Source organism: Taurulus bubalis (genome assembly GCF_910589615.1).
Source record: "Taurulus bubalis genome assembly, chromosome: 13".
NCBI lineage: Eukaryota > Metazoa > Chordata > Actinopteri > Perciformes > Cottidae > Taurulus > Taurulus bubalis.
The window spans coordinates 1848694-1869497 of NC_136601.1; the positions used below are offsets into that span (position 1 = coordinate 1848694).

Genomic DNA, 20804 nt, shown 5'->3' on the forward strand with positions numbered 1-20804 from the left:
TAAATGCTTAAAATCACGTTTTGTTTCATGGCTGGAGATCTGATACTTTACATCTTTACTACAAAACCAGCATTAGACTGCCTTAAACCAGTATTAGACTGTGTAAAACCAGTATTATACTGGTCTTAAACCAGCATTAGACTGCCTTAAACCAGTATTAGACTGTGTAAAACCAGTATTATACTGGTCTTAAACCAGTATTAAACTGTTTAAAACCAGTATTATACTGGTCTTAAACCAGCATTAGACTGTTTAAAACCAGTATTATACTGGTCTTAAACCAGCATTAGACTGTTTAAAACCAGTATTATACTGGTCTTAAACCAGCATTAGACTGTTTAAAACCAGTATTATACTGGTCTTAAACCAGCATTAGACTGTCTTAAACCAATATTAGACTGTTTAAAACCAGTATTATACTGGTCTTAAACCAATATTAGACTGTTTAAAACCAGTATTATACTGGTCTTAAACCAGTATTAGACTGTTTAAAACCAGTATTATACTGGTTTTAAACCAGCATTAGACTGTCTTAAACCAGTATTAGACTGTTTAAAACCAGTATTATACTGGTCTTAAACCAGTATTAGACTGTTTAAAACCAGTATTATACTGGTTTTAAACCAGCATTAGACTGCCTTAAACCAGTATTAGACTGTTTCAAACCAGTATTATACTGGTTTTAAACCAGCATTAGACTGCCTTAAACCAGTATTATACTGGTCTTAAACCAGTATTAGACTGTTTAAAACCAGTATTATACTGGTTTTAAACCAGCATTAGACTGTCTTAAACCAGTATTAAACTGCCTTAAACCAGTATTAGACTGTTTAAAACCAGTATTATACTGGTTTTAAACCAGCATTAGACTGCCTTAAACCAATATTAGACTGTCTTAAGCCAGTATTACCCACAACATCTGTTTTTTATCTGTGTTTATTCCACCAGAGTGAACAAGGAAATAAAGAGACACAAACACTGCGTAGAGGGGTCAGGGTCACCGGCCCACTGACTCACTCACCAACATTCTGTGGTCTGAACATGAAGAAATATATAAATATAGAATAACATCAGATCATTTCTTTAAATTCCAGGTTTGTGGTGAAGCTGCATCTGCGGTTAACAAACCAAACATAGCGTCTCTAGTTATTTATGTCGGCCTCCTCTCTCTCTCTCTCTCTCTCTCTCTCTCTCTCTGATGACTGAGTGATGAATAGAAAGTTGGGAGGAATAAAGCAGCAGATCAATAATCCGGTGAAAGGATGCATCCAGGGTGTTATGGCTGCTTGTCAACAGCCTCGGCCCCGGCTGACGCCAGTCGGCCACTTGACAAGCAGCAAAACAAATCATCCGTCCACTTAAGGCTCGGCGTGCCGCTGTCTGTCACGGCGCCCTGGAGGAAGTGAGGCGTCATCAGCGGTGGCGATCTGCGGGCAGCGAGGCCAAACGCCGCTCCGACCCGCATCAATCACGCAGCCGGGGGAGATGGGAAATTGCCGGCGGGGCGGAGACGCGTCGGGGGAGTCGCCACTCAGCCGCCGCCTCACGCCGAGTCTATTCCACATGATGATGGGAGGAAGCCGCTGCAGATAAAGGCAAATCTATGCGGCTCATCGGGGACATGACTGCGCCTTCGACAAGGCCATCAAGGCAAAAACAAAAACAACTAAAAGGTAAAGGTGCCTAAAGTGCATATTTCATCTCCGGCTGGGTAAATATGTACAAACCCCCCAGATTCCCACTCAGAGGCCCGGCGGCGCTGAGAAGCAGCAAATGAAACATAGCGAGCGATAAGTAAATGTAAAGAGTTGCGGGGCGCGGGATGCAAACACAGGCTGGTGATGCGTTCATGCTCCTCTGAAGCATGGAGGCCGGGAGCAGGCGGGTAATGAGCCTGCGGAGATGTTCCTGTGAGCCGGCGCCCTCCCTCCAGACCTCTGATCTGGTATCAGGCGGCATCTGCAGGGCGGAACACGAGGAAGAGGAAGAGGAAGAGGAAGAGGCCCCATCTCTGATTCACCTGGAGTTCAGTTTCACAGCCGCTGATTTATGACAAAGAACGCCACATTCTGTCCATTTAAATGTGAAAAAACAATATAATTTATATATGATATAGTTTTAGACTGCCTTAAACCAGTATACAAATGTCTTAAACCAGTATTAGAATGTCTTAAAACAGTATTAGTCTAAGAAATAATATCATTTATATATAATATAGTATTATACTGCCTTAAACCAGTATCAGACTGCCTTAAACCAAAATTAGACTGGTCTTAAACCAGTATTATATATTCTTAAACCAGTATTAGACTGGTCTTAAACCAGTATTATATATTCTTAAACCAGTATTAGACTGGTCTTAAACCAGTATTATATATTCTTAAACCAGTATTAGACTGGTCTTAAACCAGTATTAGATATTCTTAAACCAGTATTAGATATTCTTAAACCAGGATAAAATGTGTTAAACCAGTATAAAATGTCTTAAACCAGTATTAGACCGTCCTAAACCAGTATTAGACTGCCTTAAACCAGTATTAGACTGGTCTTAAACCAGTATTATATATTCTTAAACCAGTATAAAATGTCTTAAACCAGTATTAGATATTCTTAAACCAGGATAAAATGTGTTAAACCAGTATATTACTGACATAGACCAGTATTAGACTGACTTAGACCAGTATTAGTCTCAAATGTAAAAGAAACAATATAATGTTCTACTATATTGAGAGATTCATGCTCCACATTCATGTAAACTGGTGAGCAGCTGCTTCGGGGCCAGAAGCGGCTGCAGGCTGAGTGTCAACTGGTTTGTGGTCATTTAATTTAAAATGTGTGGAAAGGACAAGCAGCTTCAGGGTTCTGTGGATCCCGAGGGCCTGGAGCGGGACCAGGGTCCCAAAAAGAGTTGAGATCTTCAGTCTGTTTATCCCCATCAGTTTTGCCATTTCTATATTTACAGCGTTACAAACTGGGCGACATTCACGTAAAGAAACCGTGTTTGGGGTTTTATTTGTATTTTTAATTGGAAAACTGGACATTTTACTGTTAAATTTGAAAATAAAAAATAATAATTTAGGAGGACCTAGTATTGAACCTTGTGGGACACCATTTATTAAAATGTTTCAACTATTGTCCCACAATGCAGCTGGAAACACTCGGCTCAGAAAACACAGAAATAAAGTGAAGAATCTTGGGAGGAAGTTTTTTTGGGGAAGATTTCAGACTAGACATTGTTTTTATTATTTTTTAATATCTATTAAAAAATATTTCTTGACGACTAAAAGCCAAAGCAAACCTTCTCAACATGTGTATTTTGTGTGTTTTATAGTATTAGTACAACGTATCACACAGTAAACATTACACCCGGTCCTTCAGGGTTCTGGACTTCAGGGTTCTGGACTTCAGGTTCTGGGTTCAGGGTTCTGGACTTCAGGGTCTGGGTTCAGGGTTCTGGACTTCAGGGTTCTGGGTTCAGGGTTCTGGGTTCAGGGTTCTGGACTTCAGGGTTCTGGGTTCAGGGTTCTGGACTTCAGGGTTCTGGACTTCAGGGTTCTGGACTTCAGGGTCCAGGTCTGCCTCGTCTCTCTCTGGCTCTCACCATGTGGTTGTTGTTGTGACCCTGCTTTGACCTCCGACACTGTCGAGGTGAGCCGTGAGAGTTTTTTGTGTGTGAGGGAAGCCGGGCGTTACCATGGGAACAGACTTGCGGGGCTGGTGCTGTGATTGGTCAGCGAGGCCTTTTGTTAACGGGTTCTGACTGCAAAGCCTCCTGGGAAAGTGATCGGGGCCTTGGGCCCGGGTACAACGTTTTAACATGCTTTTATTTTGAAAGAACAGTTTAATCTGAATATAAACAAAAGACGAAATATGATACGTAGTACTTTATAGATACTACACACCTCTTGACTTCATTACTGATAGTACTACTGTCATTGCAAGTACTACTCTTACTGCAAGTACTACTCTTACTGCAAGTACTGTTACTGCAAGTACTACTATTACTGCAAGTACTACCGTTACTGAAATTACTACTCTTACTGCAAGTACGCGTAATACTGCAGTACGTATATTACTGTAACTGGTACTAGTATCTTCACTACTGCTCTCCCAGTACTACTACAGCCTTCTGTACTTCCTCTGCTGTGTACAGTTGTATAAATACACAATATGTACTCGTAGTACTCCCTCTTACTGTCCTCTCATGATATACTTTATACCTCCTTCTGGTTTCATCTCACTCTACGTAAAAGCACATTTTTATTCCACCGCTAAAGCTCCTTTTAAAACCGGCCCTTCTGATTATTTGAGCTTTATTAATCAAGCAGGACCTTCCCACCATCAGTCGGTCTGCAGATGTTCCCGTTTCCTGGAGGCAGCGAACGCCTCGCCTCATAAATGTGTAAATATTCACAGCTCTGACCTGCTGTTCGCTGCGTCTGCTCGACTCCTCTGATGCTGCAAATCTGCCGTCAAGAAATTAGTTTAACACGTAACCTCGCCTCCCTTTCTTCTCCCCGTCTCCTCCTCCTCCTCCTCCTCCTCTTCCTCTCCTCAGTCACTTAGTCGCCTAATAACAGAGCGCTCCGATCAGCAGGACGCCAACCAACCGTTTGATCACTTTCACGGAGAGGGGAGAGGGGAAAAAACACAAAAACGGCGCGAGAGAGAGGGAGCAATAAATACTTGATTAAATGTATGAAGAATCCCCCTCCTCTCCTCTCACCTCTGAATTATCTCCCTCTCCTCCTTTTCTGATTTATAAAAAAAACTTCAGACGGCAGGAGAAAACGTCGGGCCGCGTGGAGAAGAAAAAAGAAAAAGAGAGAGAGAAAAATCAATACAAATTACGATGGAGAAAGTGGCACTGATGCCTGGAATTGCAGCATATGTTTACACTAAATCAGGCAATCTGTCTTCATATGGGCGGTGTAATGCGTGGGGTGGTGGCGGGGCGTTGAAGGCGGGGTGTTGAGGGGGGGTCAGGGTTCGCGCTGCCAGCCGCCGCTCTCCAATTACTCGGGCTCTTTGCAGGGAGGCAGCCGGTATCGATTGGCTGGGAAGGAGTACGGGGCCCTGCAGGCAGCCAATGGGGCGCTGGGGTCAAAGGGCGGCGAGATTTTAATAAGAGGAAGTAATGGGCTTAATTTCTACAGAGGGAGGAGGGGGGAGGGGGGTGAGGGGAGGGGGGGTTCGGTCCAGAGGTTCATTAAAAGCCTCCGTCTTTGTTTCTCCATCTGTGATCTCCTCTTCCTCCCATGATGAAGACGAGCAGAATGCATCACCCCTCCCTCCTTCCAGCTCAAGGTTGTTGATTTGTTCTCATTTAAGGAGGGCGTCGGTCCGAATCCCAGCAAATTAAGCCCAGAACGTGTGGAGCTTCTAAAATATTACGATTGAATTTGAGGGAAAATGCGTAGAAATATAATTTAGCTGTTAAACAAAATAAAAAAACATGGCGTCTTCTGTTTAAGAGAAAAAACTGCTTCTAGTTTTTATTTATTTGATGTTAAAGAGTAATTTAGAACCGTCCACTTCTTCTACTCACATATTTTGTGTTCAAAACAAACTTGTGCTTCATGACCCCAAATTGCAAGCTCCATAGAACTAAGTTACATTAGTAACCTAACCTGTTGCGTTTGTTTATGCCGTGTGCTTCATTGACCACGACCACCGTCTTGTGAGAGAAACCTTTGCTGGTCGTTACTGAATGAGGTTTGGTGGTTTTGGTCCAGACAGAATTATTAATTTTGTTAAATCTTTATCTGAACGGATGAAGCGTCTTTCACTTCCTCCGGCTGAGATCTCGATGATCAAACCGGCGGTTCTGGTTTTCTTTCTAACTGAATCTTCTGATGAGAACTTGAGAGAAGGGATTGGTGTTGAAGAGGCTGACATCCCCCATTTGTCTTCATAACCTGGACCACATCCTCAGCAGAGAGGCAGGCGAGGGAACCGAACATGTGGAACCAGAAGGGCCGTAAAGTAGAACCATGTGACGCCACAGGACTACTGCTGCCTGGTGTTAAACGCTCTGGGATCAGACGCTTCCTCCCGAAGAGTTAAACACCGCAGATCTCTCTCTCTCTCCCGGAGTGTAAATGTGCTTTTATTCAATTGCAGCATTTCCCATAGTGCCTTTCACTTGTTTTATAAGTTGGGCTGTATATGTACGCGGCGTCGGGAGGAGGGGGGGGGGGATGCGGCTTCGGGACTCGACCGCTGATTGCTGCTCCGCCGCATTATCTCCATTCACCCTCCGCTGCTCTGCATCGCCCCCAGAAAGTCTCTTCTGGGATCCAACAATGAAATGTGTTCTTTCATTGGCGCTCGGGGTTCGGGGAGGTAATAGATTCACTCTCCGCTTCCTCTCCCGACATGGCACCGGGGGGTGGGGCAGTGAGGGGGTTGGGTTCGCGTCCCTCAGCGCTCCGTCACCCTTCACACATCATCCCCGCCCAGTCGCCGCCGCCTGAAACGCGCTCCGACAAATTTGATTTAGCGGCTCTCGCGGTCGCTCCATTCCCGGGGAGAAGAAAACAAATATTGTTATAATGGTAATAACATCTATTTGGGAGCGCCGGCGAACAAACGGCGGCGGGGCCCTTTGAAGGAGACCCCTCCGCCGCCGCCGTATACACGCATATATATTTATATATTTAGAGCTGCCTTATTCTTATTCATGAAAGCCGCGGTTATGCATATTAGCGCAAACTAGCTATTCTACTCACCGGCATTTGGTGTGTCAATCATCCTTACCGGGGACAAGAGCCCACGGTGACAAAGGCGGAGTGGCCGGGACCGGCTGACAAATTGTCCCCAAAGTCAAATTTGACAGCCTTTTATGATTAATGGGCTTGATTATGGAGAAGTATCTCCCCGAACTCATTTCCGGGTGTTTCTCCAAACGTATGGAGAGGAAGAGGAGGAGGAGGAGGAGGAGGAAGAGGAGGAAGGCAGATTGTTTGCGGAGGTGAATGAGTGGAGGAGAAAAGGAAGAAAGGGAAGGTTGGATTGAATTAGTGGTGGAAAAGGCAGAGCGAGGAGGACAGATGGAGTGTGAGGTCTCACACTTAATAACCAGCAGGAAGATAAGAGAGAGAGAGAGAGAGAGAGAGAGAGAGAGAGATCAGCTGCTCTCTCTCTCTCTCTCTCTCTCTCTCTCTTAGTGTTCACTGCTAATAAGAACCAACAAGCTGAAGATCACTGAGAGGTCGCACGGAGGATCAAACAAGAGAAAGAAGGAATCAGACGTTCAGGATGATTCATCGTCTGTTTTTATGTAAACTTTATTAAACTTTCTAACTTCGTGCAGGTTTATTTATTTACCTTCTACAGGTTTCACCAGACGCCGGAATAACACAATATGATATGAATACAGACATTTATGTGAGACATAGCGCAAAAGGTATAAAGAAGGGTACAAACATGTCAACATTTGTCATTAATTTCAAAAAATAAAACATCTACATTTAAGATTTGTTTGGGGGGGGAATTAGTTCATGTCCACATTGAAATCAAGAAAATATTTATTTTCAGTTTTTTCAGTTTTTTCAGTTTTTTTTCAGTTTTTTTTTCTTGTTTTTTTTAAATGTATCAATACAAAATATTCAAATATACTGGCTTGTCCTCGGGTGTGTTGAGGGCGTGATGAGTGAAATGAGGAATCGTCCCGCTGCCTTTGAGCAAGGCTCTCCGTCCCTGTGGACGAACTCCTGTAGGAATCCACCGAGTTTAAGGAAAAGCGTGTCATACGTGTGCAGCTGTGATGCCGTGTGTGTTTCTGTGCTGATCGGTGTGTTCGTGTGTGTGTCGGGTTGAATTCGTCTCGGTCGCCCGCTCACTCTCTCTCTCTCTCTCTCTCTCTCTCGTCCCGCAGCCTTGAACGAGCCCACCATCGACTACGGCTTCCAGAGGCTACAGAAGGTCATCCCTCGCCACCCCGGGGACCCCGAGAGGTTACCTAAGGTCAGTGGAGACGAGTCATTAAGTCGCCGCTCGAGGTCAAAGGTCAAGGGGGTCAAATCCAAAGCCAGGAAGTGAGCTTTTGTGCTTGCCTGGCAGGTACGTCCCAGAATGCACCTGTCTCTCCGAGCTGCTGTTTGAGTGTTTAATCTGGGTTTTTACGGCCGCCTTAACGGCCGATATAAATCTGAAGTGGCTGTTTGTCCCTCCGTGGCCGCCGTAGACCACCTGCACCGCACCGACTTTAAGGCCTCTTGTAGCGTTTAATGCAAGTCGCCTGATTGGATTTGTCGGTTCTGCTCGGCGCGCTCTTGGCACCGCCCGGCGCTCCCGGCTGCCAGCGGGCAGATTGGTCCTGATCCTCCAAACAGGAAACAGCTGTTTATGGGGGAGAAAATCCTGTCTGGGTTTTGTGCCCCCTGCGCTCGACTGGCAGGAGGAAGGCGTGAAGTCAGGGTACGAGCTGAAGGAGGCCGAGGGTCGGGGAGGACAGCTGATTGGTCCGTTGCTCTTGAAGACATACTCGGCACTTATACCTGTAAATATCTGTCTTTATATGTTAGAATATTGGATCAATATACCTTATTGATGATGTAAATGTTTTTTATGACAAACTTCCCCAGAATTGTGTTGGTGATTCTGTAATTTAACGTGTGATGAAACAACAACATTGAACTAGAAAGGTCTTACTTTTCTGAGGAAAATGTATAAGCGTACTCGCCGCTGACAATCTGAAATATTTGGAAATACTGAAAGAAGTTGAAGTGGCGGTTCAAATTGGAATTTCTGACTAAAGTTTGATTTTCGTTTGAAGTGAAACGGGCCGTTCATAGTTCATAGTTCATAGTTCATAGTTGGGATAAACTGAGCTGGAAGTTTCCGTCGCTTCACACGGTGTTGATAGAAGTTGAAGCGAGCTCAGGTGTATATACTGGAAAAACTGATATCAGTGGAAGTGTCGAGAAGCAGTCGGAGTAAAAATGAGAACGGAAGACCCGAAAGTCACTGGAGATGAAAGCAGTGGATGTGTTTGAAGTGAATGAGATGAAAGCAGTGAAACTGTCGTTAAAACATCATTAAGCGCTTTTATGTTATCACAGTTCTGATAATCTTAAATATAAGGATCATCTTTAAACTGAATTTCTTTGGATTTTGTCAGTTTGAAGGCGTCACTTTGGTCGTTAGACACTTTTTAGACATTATTTTTAAACACATAATAAAAATAATCTCTCATTGAAGCTATAGAATCACCTAAAGTTGGTAACATGTAATGTTTAATCTGAAACAAGTCTCTGCAGGTGGATCCTTTTTATTTATTTTTATCCGCAGTGAATGAAATAAAACCAACTGCCTGGAAAAAGAAAGAAAGCAGGGAAGAAGGAAGGCAGCGAAAGCACTTTTAAAAATCTATTAAACACCAGCCGGCTTTGGAAACAGTGAAGGAAAGTGCCTGTGATCTGTAGTTTAATGGCTTGAAAAAAACACACACAAAAAAAACAGGAAGCTCCTTTAAGATTTGTGTAGAAAAACATCAGTAGTGAAATGTGCCTGGTTTCAATATTTACCCCCAGAAACGCATCAGTATGCACACACACACACACACACACACGCACACACACACACACACACACACACACCTGCCCTGGTTAGCATGAAGAGATTATTTCGGCGGCTGCCGGCTGCGCGGCTAACTGAGGCAGATTCCTTGAGGCAGCGAGCGGCGGCCGGCGGGCGGCGGCCGTCCGATGGGCTCTGACACTCGAAAGCAGCTGCCAAATTGAAACCATTTATCAAAATCTGACATCGGAGATCCAGTCACCAAAAAAGCAGTTTATTTGTAAATTGATACTAATAGCGAGCACACATTGTCTGGCCCCCTTTGATGGCCTGATTTGCAGCCAGAGTGGGACGTCAACCGCCCTCCACCCGCCTCTTAGATATTTATTTATTCAGAGGAAAACTCAATAAGACCACAGGGTTGTTGTTTTTTTTCTCCTCCCAGATGTTTTTTTATTTGGACATGCAGTGAAGCTGTTGGCTCGCAGCCGGCGAGGCATTTTGTGTGTGTGTGTGTGTGTGTGATCATGTGACCGAGCAGGCGACGGGTTAACTCGGCCTGTCACTTCTCTTTTGCTTTCACCTGCCGCCGCTCTGCAGAGAGGACAGCAGCCGGGATGGAAAGAGATGTTTGGACGGCGAGGTTTTCTGTGTTTGTGGGTTTTTTTTGGACAGGCGGCGCGACACAGAACAGATTGAGTCGTCGTAGGGCGTCAGGTGGTGCATTGTGGGTGATTGTTCCCCTAAACATAAATGGTAAATATGGAAAACCAGGAGAGGGAAAAAAACAACAACCTCACAGCTGATTTTGTCTGAAAGATGGGAAACTGCTTTGGAAAGGACTCAAAGATTAGGGTTAGCCTAGCTTAGCACAAAGACTGGAAGCAGGGGGAAACTGTTAGCATAGCTCCGTCGATGCACATTTCTGGTTTACGTGTCGGCTAGCAAACAACGAGGTAGCGATCAATCAGCTTTTGTTGACTGAAGTAAGAAGTTACAGCTTCATCTCAAATGAGTTTAGCCTAGCTTAGCACAAAGACTGGAAGCAGAGGGAAACTGTTAGCATAGCTCCACCAAAAAAGGGAAATAAAACAACAACCCCAAGTCTGATTTGCTGAACGTGCCTCTTGTTAGCTCTCAGGCTAGCAGGCTAGTCCTCCATCCATCACCTCTCTGACTCCGACACGCGACCTGTGAACCGGACCGCGCCGCAGATGCTAACGTGCTAGCGGCGCGTCCTCTCTGGAGGCGGCCGGCCCGACGCTGAGGTGTCCGCTTGCAGCCGAGCCAGACTGGAAATGAAATTAGAGGGCTGAACCCGATCCAGCAGAAGCCCCAGAGGTCATCAGTGACCAGTTGGCCTCACCGCCTGTCGACCGGCCCGTTTAGCTGTCTGTCTGACGGGCGAGAAAAATCTGAAGATGGAGGTTATTTAAAAACAGTTCGAGCTTCACTTTGCTCCTCTAAGCTTTATGACCGCTTCATTCTGGTTCATTTTAAAGGATAAATAAAGAGGTTTAATACATATTAAGACTGCTGGAAGGCTTCAGGATATAAACCTCCTTAAATGTCCCTTAATTTGTGCAATCAGGGTCATTGAAGAGAAAAGGCTTCACTTTGCTCCTTAAAGCTTTTAAACCACTGATTCATTTTAAGGTATAATTAAAGAGGTTCTGTTCAGTAAATATAAATATTTAATGGCTTCACTTCGCTCGTCTGCAAAGAGGATAAACAATCCTTAAAATATCTGAACATACTTCACCTCAACTGTCCCTTAATTTACACAATGAGGGTAAAACACTAAATGCAGCTCCACTTCGCTCTCTGAACCTTTTAAATTGATGAACCTGAAGTGGAAAAGGTTCATTCTAAGCTCGTAATAAACAGCTTCTGTTCAGTAAATATTAAGCAGACTTGACTTCTCTCTGAAACATGCAGATTCTTTGTTTAGCGGTGAAAAACCATCAAACCTTTCAAACAGAAGACTGGAAAACAAAGCTGTTACTCCCTCTTCTTCCTGGTGGCTCGTGACCATGAAGGTGGAGATTAAACCTGTTTGTCGTGTTGCGGTTTGCACCTTTAGCTCCGACCATTGACCCCCACCCCGACCCTGGGGGGGCGTTCCAACCCGCTTCATGAACGAGGACATTTCCTGCTCTCGTTGAGAATAACGAGCGGTATTCAATTCACGAGCTGGATCTCCATCCCCGGTTCCGTCGAGCCGCCGCCTGATAATCTGGAGCTCCGGCTCGGCTCCGTCCATTTTTCAGAGAGCTCGCCGGGCGGCGGCTGCATCTGCAGCGGCTTCGGGGTGATTTATCATTGTTAAGGCCGCTGTCGGGCGGCTGCTCCTCCGGGGTCACGCTCATCCCCCCGTACGCCCTCCAGCCACGGAGCCAGACCCCGTAATTAAGCCCCTAGAAACCGATGGAAGACAATGGAGGAAGAGGAGGAAGAAGAAGAAGGAGAGGAGGGATGTGTCAAGAGATGACTTGAAGAAGGGAGCAAGGTCACGAGGGTGCATCCTCCGGTGTGAGCTGCTTCAGTGTACGCTGCTCACCTGCAAACATATTAATTATGTACATGATGTCATCACTGAGTTGTGTTTAAAAAGTGTTTGAGTAATATCACTGTTACCGGCTTTTAGGGGAGATTTAACTTCATGACAATTATCTGTATTTAACAAAAAGAAAACGCAAGTTCTCACTTTGGCTATTAATGTAACAGTTCATATATATATATATATATATATATATATATATATATATATATATATATTAATTACACAAGAGGAGCCGAGTGGGAGGTAGAAATGAGAGGAAGAGGTAGGGTTGGAGAGGGGGAAGTAGGGAAGGAGAGAAGGAGGTAGGGAAGGAGAGGAGGAGAGAAGGAGGTAGTGAACAAGATAAGGAGATAAGGGGGCAAGGAGGAGGTAGGGAATGATATAAAATAAAGTAGGAGTGGAGGAGGTAGGAAAGGAAGGGAGGATATTGAACAGAGACTGTTTGTCTCAGGTCAGTTTTTCTCGATCTGAAGACTCCTCCTTCCTCTTCTTCTTCCTCTTCTTCTTCCTCTTCCTTCCTTCTTCTTCTTCTTCCTTCCTTCTTCTTCTTCTTCCTCTTGTTCTTCTTCCTCTTCCTTCCTTCTTCTTCTTCCTCTTCTTCTTCCTCTTCTTCTTCCTCTTCTTCTTCCTCTTCCTTCCTTCTTCTTCTTCTTCCTTCCTTCTTCTTCTTCTTCCTCTTCTTCTTCTTCCTCTTCCTTCCTTCTTCTTCTTCCTCTTCATCTTCCTCTTCTTCTTCTTCCTTCCTTATCCTCCTCTTCTTCATCCTCCCTTCTCCCTCATCCTCTTTCCTTATCCTTCTTTTCTTCCTCCTACAACCTCCTTCCTCCTCATCCTCTTCTTCATCATCCTCCCTACTCCTCTTCTTTGTCATTCCTCAGCCTCCTCCCTCCACCTCCCTTTCTTCTGTCCTCTCTCCTCCTCCTCCTCCTCCTCCTCCTCTTCCTCCTCCTCCTCCTCCTCCTCCTCCTCCTCCTCCTCCTCCTCCTCCTCCTCCTCCTCTTCGTCCTCTCAGTGTGAGTCGATTAGATCCACTGAGGATAAACCAGCGAGTCTTGTTTCTCTCCACCTGTAAACTCCCTGTAGCTCTGTGTGTGTGTGTGTGTGTGTGTGTGTGTGTGTGTGTGTGTGTGTGTGTGTGTGTGTGTGTGTGTGTGTGTGTGTGTGTGTGTATGTGTGTGTTTTCTACACCCGCGGTCCTCCACATGAAACACTTATTGCCCTTTCTTTTTTTTTCTTCTTCTAATGAAAGAATATATTTGTGAGGTGATTTATGAATTAAAATTAATTCTGATGTTGTAACTCCTTCAAAAAGTCTCTGAAGAAATCTTAAAATTAATAACGAGTCAGAACCCAGCTGGTGTTCAGACATGATGGATTTATTTCTGCTCCCAAAACATCTCAGCGACGTCGTATTAAACGACTGTTAATCTAAATGAAACCGAAATGTTCCGATTTGAAATGAATTCCTCCAAACGGCTGGAATGTGTTTTTAATTCCCTGAGCCTCGTCTCACAGGAAGTCCTCGCGTTCTTCTTCTGCTCCTTCATTTACGACCTGACCTTCCTTCAGACCATCAGATGAGATTAACGTCTCATATCGGGAATAGCAGAAGGCATTGTGGGAAATGTAGTGTCAATGTGGTCAGTGACATGAGGGAGAACTTCAAACATTTATAGGTTTATTAAATTTTTTCATCATATTACAGTGAAATTAAATCCTAATTTCAAACGATGTAAAAACATTGTTTATGCTGTTTTTAAAAAAACTTTGAATTGTACTTTACTTCAGTACTTTCTACTTCTCTACATCGTTTACATTTAAAACATTTAGTACTTTAACTACATGTATATATTTAACTTCAGTCAGGTTTTGTGGAGTATTTCCACAGTGTGGTATTAGTACTTTTTACCACATTAAAGAGTACAAATACTTCCCAGCAATCAGAAACCAGATGTCCTGAACGCCGGCCTCCCATTGGTTCAGAGGAGAGCGTCCAATCAGATGCCTCCGTCTCGGAGCTGTTTTAGAAGTCCAGTTATCCATCTGACCCCTGACCTCCTCCTGGATCCATCATCTCCTCCCAGCTGAAGGGAAACACCCAGAGACCCTCTGCTCCTCCTCCTCCTCCTCCTCCTCCTCCTCCTCCTCTTCCTCCCCCCCTTGTAGGTGTGGGTCAGTGATAAGAGATGATGATGATAACCGGGAGCCAGTGCATTACCGTATCGATCGGGGCGCCTTTCAGCGCCGTTAAAGCGCCCGGCGCTCTGATTGCCGGCACTCGCGCTGACAGGAATCCAATGGCGCTGTCTGTGTGTGTGTGTGTGTGTGAAGGGTGTGGCCGAGCAGCTGATGTGTGTGTGTGTGTGTGTGTGTGTGTGTGTAGGCAGCGTGGAGGCAATTAGACGCTCTGACAGATAACAACACATCCAGAGGACTGAAACTGGATCTGATGCAGAAAACAAAAGACACAAAAAAATCAACTTGACTTTGTTGAGATGAGAAGAAGAAACACAGATTACATGGAACTGTTTGTTTTGAGGGACTTCAGTGGTTCAATCCATTTAAATTCATCATCCACTAACAATAAGAGATTATAGTAAGAAAACATGGATGGAAAATAACACGAATTCGGTCAAAATTATTATTTTAGAATTTCTCTATTATTCATTTTACGGTCAAAATGTTCGGTTTACTTTGAGAAAAAATTAAAATAAAACTTCCTCAACTTTCTGTCAATCAATGGATCCATTAATGACTCGTCGCTTCAGTGAAAGTGAAAATGTAATTTGGTTGTTTTCTTTAATTTTAGTGTTCTTGAACGCACCATCGGTCTCTAAACATTATCATGCGGATAGAAGATATGAAATATATATATATATTCATAATATATATATACTGTATATATATATATATATATATATATTTCAGGTTTTAAGAAAACGTTTGATCAGACCGGCAGCCAATCAGAGCAGAGTATCACGAGACAGAAACACCTGCTTCACCTGCTGCTGTTGTTCAATCAATACTCATATTCGATCAGGACATTGAAGAGTTATTGATTGATCTGCTGCTCTTCTTCTGTGGTGGATTTATGGGGGTTGTTTTTCTTTGGGGTGGGGGGTCTGTGTAGTTGCAGTGTCTGATTTACAGATCAGAGAGCGGTGGCCAAGAACAAATGAACACACACACACACACACACACACACACACACACACACACACACACACACACACACACACACACACACACACACACACTGAGCAGCGGCGGCTCTCCAGCAGCGAGGCCTCGGAGGCGTCATTAACTTGAGAAGGCTGTTGTGTCTGTCAGGAGCTAATGAAAATAGAAGGAGGACACACACCAACACGCACACACGCACAGCACGCACACACACACATGCACACACACACACACACACACACACACACACACACACACACACACACACACACACACACACACACACACACACAGGCACAATACACACACAGACACACAAAAGAGTTAAAGTCTTTTGTGTCTGTGAACTGTATTTTTCAGGTGTGAGGTCCTGCATATGTTTGGCGTGTGTGTGTGTGTGTTTCCGTGTGTGTGTTTGGGTGTGTGTGTGTGTGTTTAGATGTGTATGTGTGTGTGTGACGGGCAGCTGCTGCCTCGTGGCGTCTCGCTGCTGCTGCCGAGCGAAGGAGACATTAACTAACTTCTGTTTTCTAATGGAGATTAATGAAGCCAGAGGAGGAACACACACACACACACACACACACACACACACACACACACACACACACACACACACACACACACACACACACGTCCTTTCACCTGCTGATTTGGGGTTTAGTTTGGAAAACAAAAGGAGACGACCTCAAATTAAAATGAAGGAAAGAAAAGTAATTAAAGAAAGAAGAGAGGAAGTAAAGAAAGGAGACATGGGAAATGAGTTTGTAGTCAAGGGAGGAAGGAAGGAAGGAAGGAAGGAAGGAAGGAAGGAAGGAAGGACAGAAGGAAGAATAGAAAGGAAAGGAAGCAAGTAAGACAATGAGTGAAGTCAACGAGAGAATGGAAAGGAACAACAGAAAAGAGGAATTCAAAGATAAAAGGAGAGTAAAGGAAAGGAGACGAAATCAAGAAAAAAGGGAGTAAGGAAAGTAAGAAGGAAGGAAAAAGAATAGAAAGAAGGAAATAAAAGGACAGAAAGGAGAGAAAATAGAGGAAAGTAAGTAGAGAGAGAGAGAGGAGAGGACATAATGATGTGCAAATATACAAACACACAGCATGCATCATAATGTACACACACACACACACACACACACACACACACACACAGTGTTGGCAGTAGCAGGCTGACAGATTGTCCTACAATAGAGAGGGATGCTCCTGGGGGGTTTGATTGACAGGAGGCCATTCATTCACTGAACATACACACTGTAACACACAGTGTGTGTGTGTGTGTGTGTGTGTGTGTGTGTGTGTGTGTGTGTGTGTGTGTGTGTGTGTGTGTGTGCACACATACACACATGAGTCCAGATGATGTCACAGGAAGACAGATTCACCTTCTGGACGTTTAAAGTTAAACAAACATGTCCAACATGGAACTCAGACTGATTTGGAGTGTCTGTGCTAAGCTAGGCAAATAGTTCCCCTCGCTTCCAGTGTCTGTGCTAAGCTAGGCTAACAGTCCCACACGCTTCCAGTGTCTGTGCTAAGCTAGGCTAACAGTCCCACACGCTTCCAGTGTCTGTGCTAAGCTAGGCTAACAGTCCCACCCGCTTCCAGTGTCTGTGCTAAGCTAGGCAAATATTTCCCCTCGCTTCCAGTGTCTGTGCTAAGCTAGGTTAACAGTCCCACCCGCTTACAGTGTCTGTGCTAAGCTAGGCAAATAGTTCCCCTCGCGTCCAGTGTCTGTGCTAAGCTAGATCCACTGTTTGTGCTAAGCTAGGCTACCAGTTTCCCCCTGCTTCCAGTGTCTGTGCTAAGCTAGGCTACCAGTTTCCCCCCGCTTTCAGTGTCTGTGCTAAGCGAGGCTAACAGTTTTCCCGCTTTCAGTGTCTGTGCTAAGCTAGGCTAACAGTTTTCCCGCTTCCAGTGTCTGTGCTAAGCTAGGCTAACAGTTTCCCCCCGCTTTCAGTGTCTGTGCTAAGCTAGGCTAACAGTTTCCCCCCACTATCAGTGTCTGTGCTAAGCTAAGCTAACTGCCCCTGACTACATCTACGTCTATTTGACAATATTTTGTATTATTTAATTTAACAGTGTTTTTACAATTAGTTTCCAGTTTTTCTTATTATTTAATTTGACAGTATTTAGTATTATTTGACAGTATTTGTATGTATTATATATATATATATATATATATATATATATATATATATATATATATATATATATATATATATATATAGTGTTTTATTGCGTTACAGTGTAACTGTTTCTTCTGGTGGACGTGAACGTTTTGGGGAGAAAAGTCTCTGATGTTGTTTCCATCTCAGTGTTGGATCGTCTACTTCGAGGTCATCATCTGTCGTGGGAAATGAGAGCTCTCAGTGTGTGTGTGTGTGTGTGTGTGTTGTTGCCAGCAGTAAGGGAGCGCTCTGATTGGCCGGAAGGAAAACAATGCGGTTAGCGGCGACTGTTTCTCCTCTTGAGTCACAGGAGACGTTTGTTTGGAAGCTGCAGCTCCAGCAGAAATTTAAAATAGATTAACAAACAGAAAAAAAGAAAGAAAGAAAGAAAGAGAAAGAAAGAAAGTAGAATCCAGAGTAGAAATCCTCCGTAATCTCTCCCCGTCAGAGGAGCTCACGCTCCGTCTTGAGGAATAAAACCCACAGAAGTGACGTGACGGAGCAGCAGGTGATGCCTGACAGCCGGAGGAGAGGAACCTTCCTCTGAATCGCTAATGTTGAGTTCAAAGACTCCTGGAAGAAACAACACTTCTGGGTCAGTGTATTAACAAGCAGGTCCTTTACTCGGTGAGAGGAGTATTACTGCTCCGGTACTCGTTGAAGTACACGTTTAAATCAAGGGACGCGACCAAGAAGAGTGAGAGAAAGAGTGTTTTGGAGCTTTCTGGAGCTTTTGATCGTCGTCACATGATCTTCATCACTTCATGGAGGAATTTGTTACACAGGCAAAATGTACATAACGTATCATTATACTACTACTACTACTACTGTTTATTTCTGTGTAGTTTGATTAAAATACATTTATAAAATTATCTAAAAACACTTTGTTTATTCAGCACATTTATCGAGACAATAAGTAAAATAGACGTAATAATATATAAAAACAAAGACAGCAGTATCTCATACCTCTAACGTGTAGTGTATACACTGAAGTACTCGTAGTACTACAACATAATGTACATCAAGTCAAGTAGTTGTTTGCGTCTGCTAAAAGTTCAATAAGCAGCTTTTGATTATGAATAATGTAAATTAGATATTTGATGCTGGAACTTCAACATCTGACTCACTTTGGTATTTTAGTCACTTTTAAGATTCAAAGGAGGAGGAGCTTTCACCCACCAGTCATGGTCTTCATCACCGAGAGCAGGTTTAGTTTGGACCTGATCTCCTTCCTCTCGTTTATTAATCATACAGTATTATTGTTTTAATAATATTCACAATTATTTTAATGCTAGTAATAATAATTGTAATAATAATAATACTTTTAATGATAATAATCAGCATTATTATATATGTTTATTAATATCTGTGCAGAGATAAACACCGATGACGCTCATGTCTCCTCCTCGTCTCCTCGCTGCTGTAATACCTCAGGGAGCTCCAGCAGAGGCCTCCACCTCCCCACTGCTGCTCCTCGGGGACGCACACCTCCTCCTCCTCCTCCTCCTCCTCCTCCTCTCATCAGCTGATCGTCCTCAGTGTGTGTGTGTGTGTGTTGTCACCTGAGGCTGCGTGTGAACACACACCTTGTTTCACACTCTGTTTACGTTGTCCTTCCTTGAGGTCTCTTCATGTTTCCTTCTTTCCTTCCCATTCCTTCTGTCTGTTCTTATTTACTTCCTTTTGTTCCTTACTTTCCTCACCTTCTTTTCCAAATCCCTTTTTCTTATTTCCTTTCCTTTCTTACTTTCCTTGTCGTCTTTTCCTTCCTTTATATTCATTTACTTTTGTTCCTTACTTTCAGAGCTTTTCTTTTCCTTTTCTCTTCTTTCTCTCCTTCCTTTATATTCATCTCCTATACCTTTTCTTCTAGTCTTTTACTTGGTCTTTTCCTTCATCCTTTCCTTGTTTCCTTCCCTTGTCTTCTTCTTTCCTTCTTTTTTCTTCCTTTTCCTTGATCCTTTCCTTACTTCCTCCTCCTTTCCCCTTTCTATCATTTCCTTTTCCTTTCTCTCCTCCCTCTTTTCCCTCAGTGTGTGTGTGTGTGTGTGTGTGTGTGTGTATTTATCTATTTATCAGTCCTGTTATTGTTATTAACAGCCATCGCCGCGGCGCCCCACTGTGCTGCCGGCGCTCAGATTGGACGCTTCCTCTCCTGTGGGCTGATGGGAAAACAGCCCCGGGGTGTGTGTGTGTGTGTGTGTGTGTGTGTGTGTGTGTGTGTGTGTGTGTGTGTGTGTGTGTGTGTGTGTGATCTAGAGTGTTAATGGCCTCCTGCTGATTCTTCTCCCCTTTCCCCCCCTGCCCTCCGGGTACAAACACTCATCCGTCCATCTCTCTCTGTGTCCGTCGGCGGCCATTTTGGATCTGACGGACGGTTTCTCAGGTGTTAAAACTCGTGTCACCGACTTGAATGTGAAACGAGTGAAGAAGCTCCTCAAAGTCACCGGGAGGTCAGGGGGATTTAGAGCGTTCTGATTGGACCGTTTTTTAGTCCTTCTGAATTTGATTAATTATTATTAATGAATTCATTGTTTAGTTTGTCAGAATAGTTCCAGCTTCTCACACGTGAATATTTGCCGCTTTCATAGTAAATTGATTATATTCAGGTTTTGGTTAAATCACAGACTGTCTAAAAGAAGAGGACGTAGTCGTTGTAACTCGTTGGTTTGTAGACTGATGTTGTGAAGCCTCGAGTTCGGCGTTTTGGCCGTCGCCATCTTGGATTTTTTTGCAACCAGTGAACAGGAAGTGACCGTATATGGACTGAGGAGTGAGAGACGCCGTACATGAAGCATAGACTTCTATACAACCAGAGGAGTCGCCCCCTGGTCGTCAGGAGAGAGTATGCAGCTTTAACACATGAAGCATATACTTCTATACAACCAGAGGAGTCACCCCCTGGTGGTCAGGAGAGAGAATGCAGCTTTAACACATGAAGCATATACTTCTATACAACCAGAGGAGTCGGCCCCTGGTGGTCAGGAGAGAGAATGCAGGTTTAACACATGAAGCATATACTTCTATACAACCAGAGGAGTCGCCTCCTGGTGGTCAGGAGAGAGAATGCAGCTTTAACACATGAAGCATATACTTCTATACAACCAGAGGAGTCGCCCCCTGCTGGTCAGGAGAGAGAATGCAGCTTTAACACATGAAGCATATACTTCTATACAACCAGAGGAGTCGCCTCCTGGTGGTCAGGAGAGAGAATGCAGCTTTAACACATGAAGCATATACTTCTATACAACCAGAGGAGTCGCCTCCTGGTGGTCAGGAGAGAGAATGCAGCTTTAACACATGAAGCATATACTTCTATACAACCAGAGGAGTCGCCTCCTGGTGGTCAGGAGAGAGAATGCAGCTTCAACACTTTTTTG

General features: G+C 44.1%; 1 protein-coding gene across 1 annotated transcript in view; it reads left to right on the forward strand.

Moving 5' to 3' along the window:
- Positions 1 to 20804, forward strand: part of LOC306745804 (transcription factor COE3) — a gene marked incomplete at its 5' end in the record, with an annotated part of 124639 nt that overhangs the window by 92525 nt on the left and 11310 nt on the right. Inside the window, one exon of the mRNA XM_079228645.1 lies at positions 7880 to 7968. Within this exon, the coding sequence (XP_079084771.1) occupies positions 7880 to 7968 (89 nt within the window). The remainder of the gene's footprint in view (positions 1 to 7879; positions 7969 to 20804) is intronic.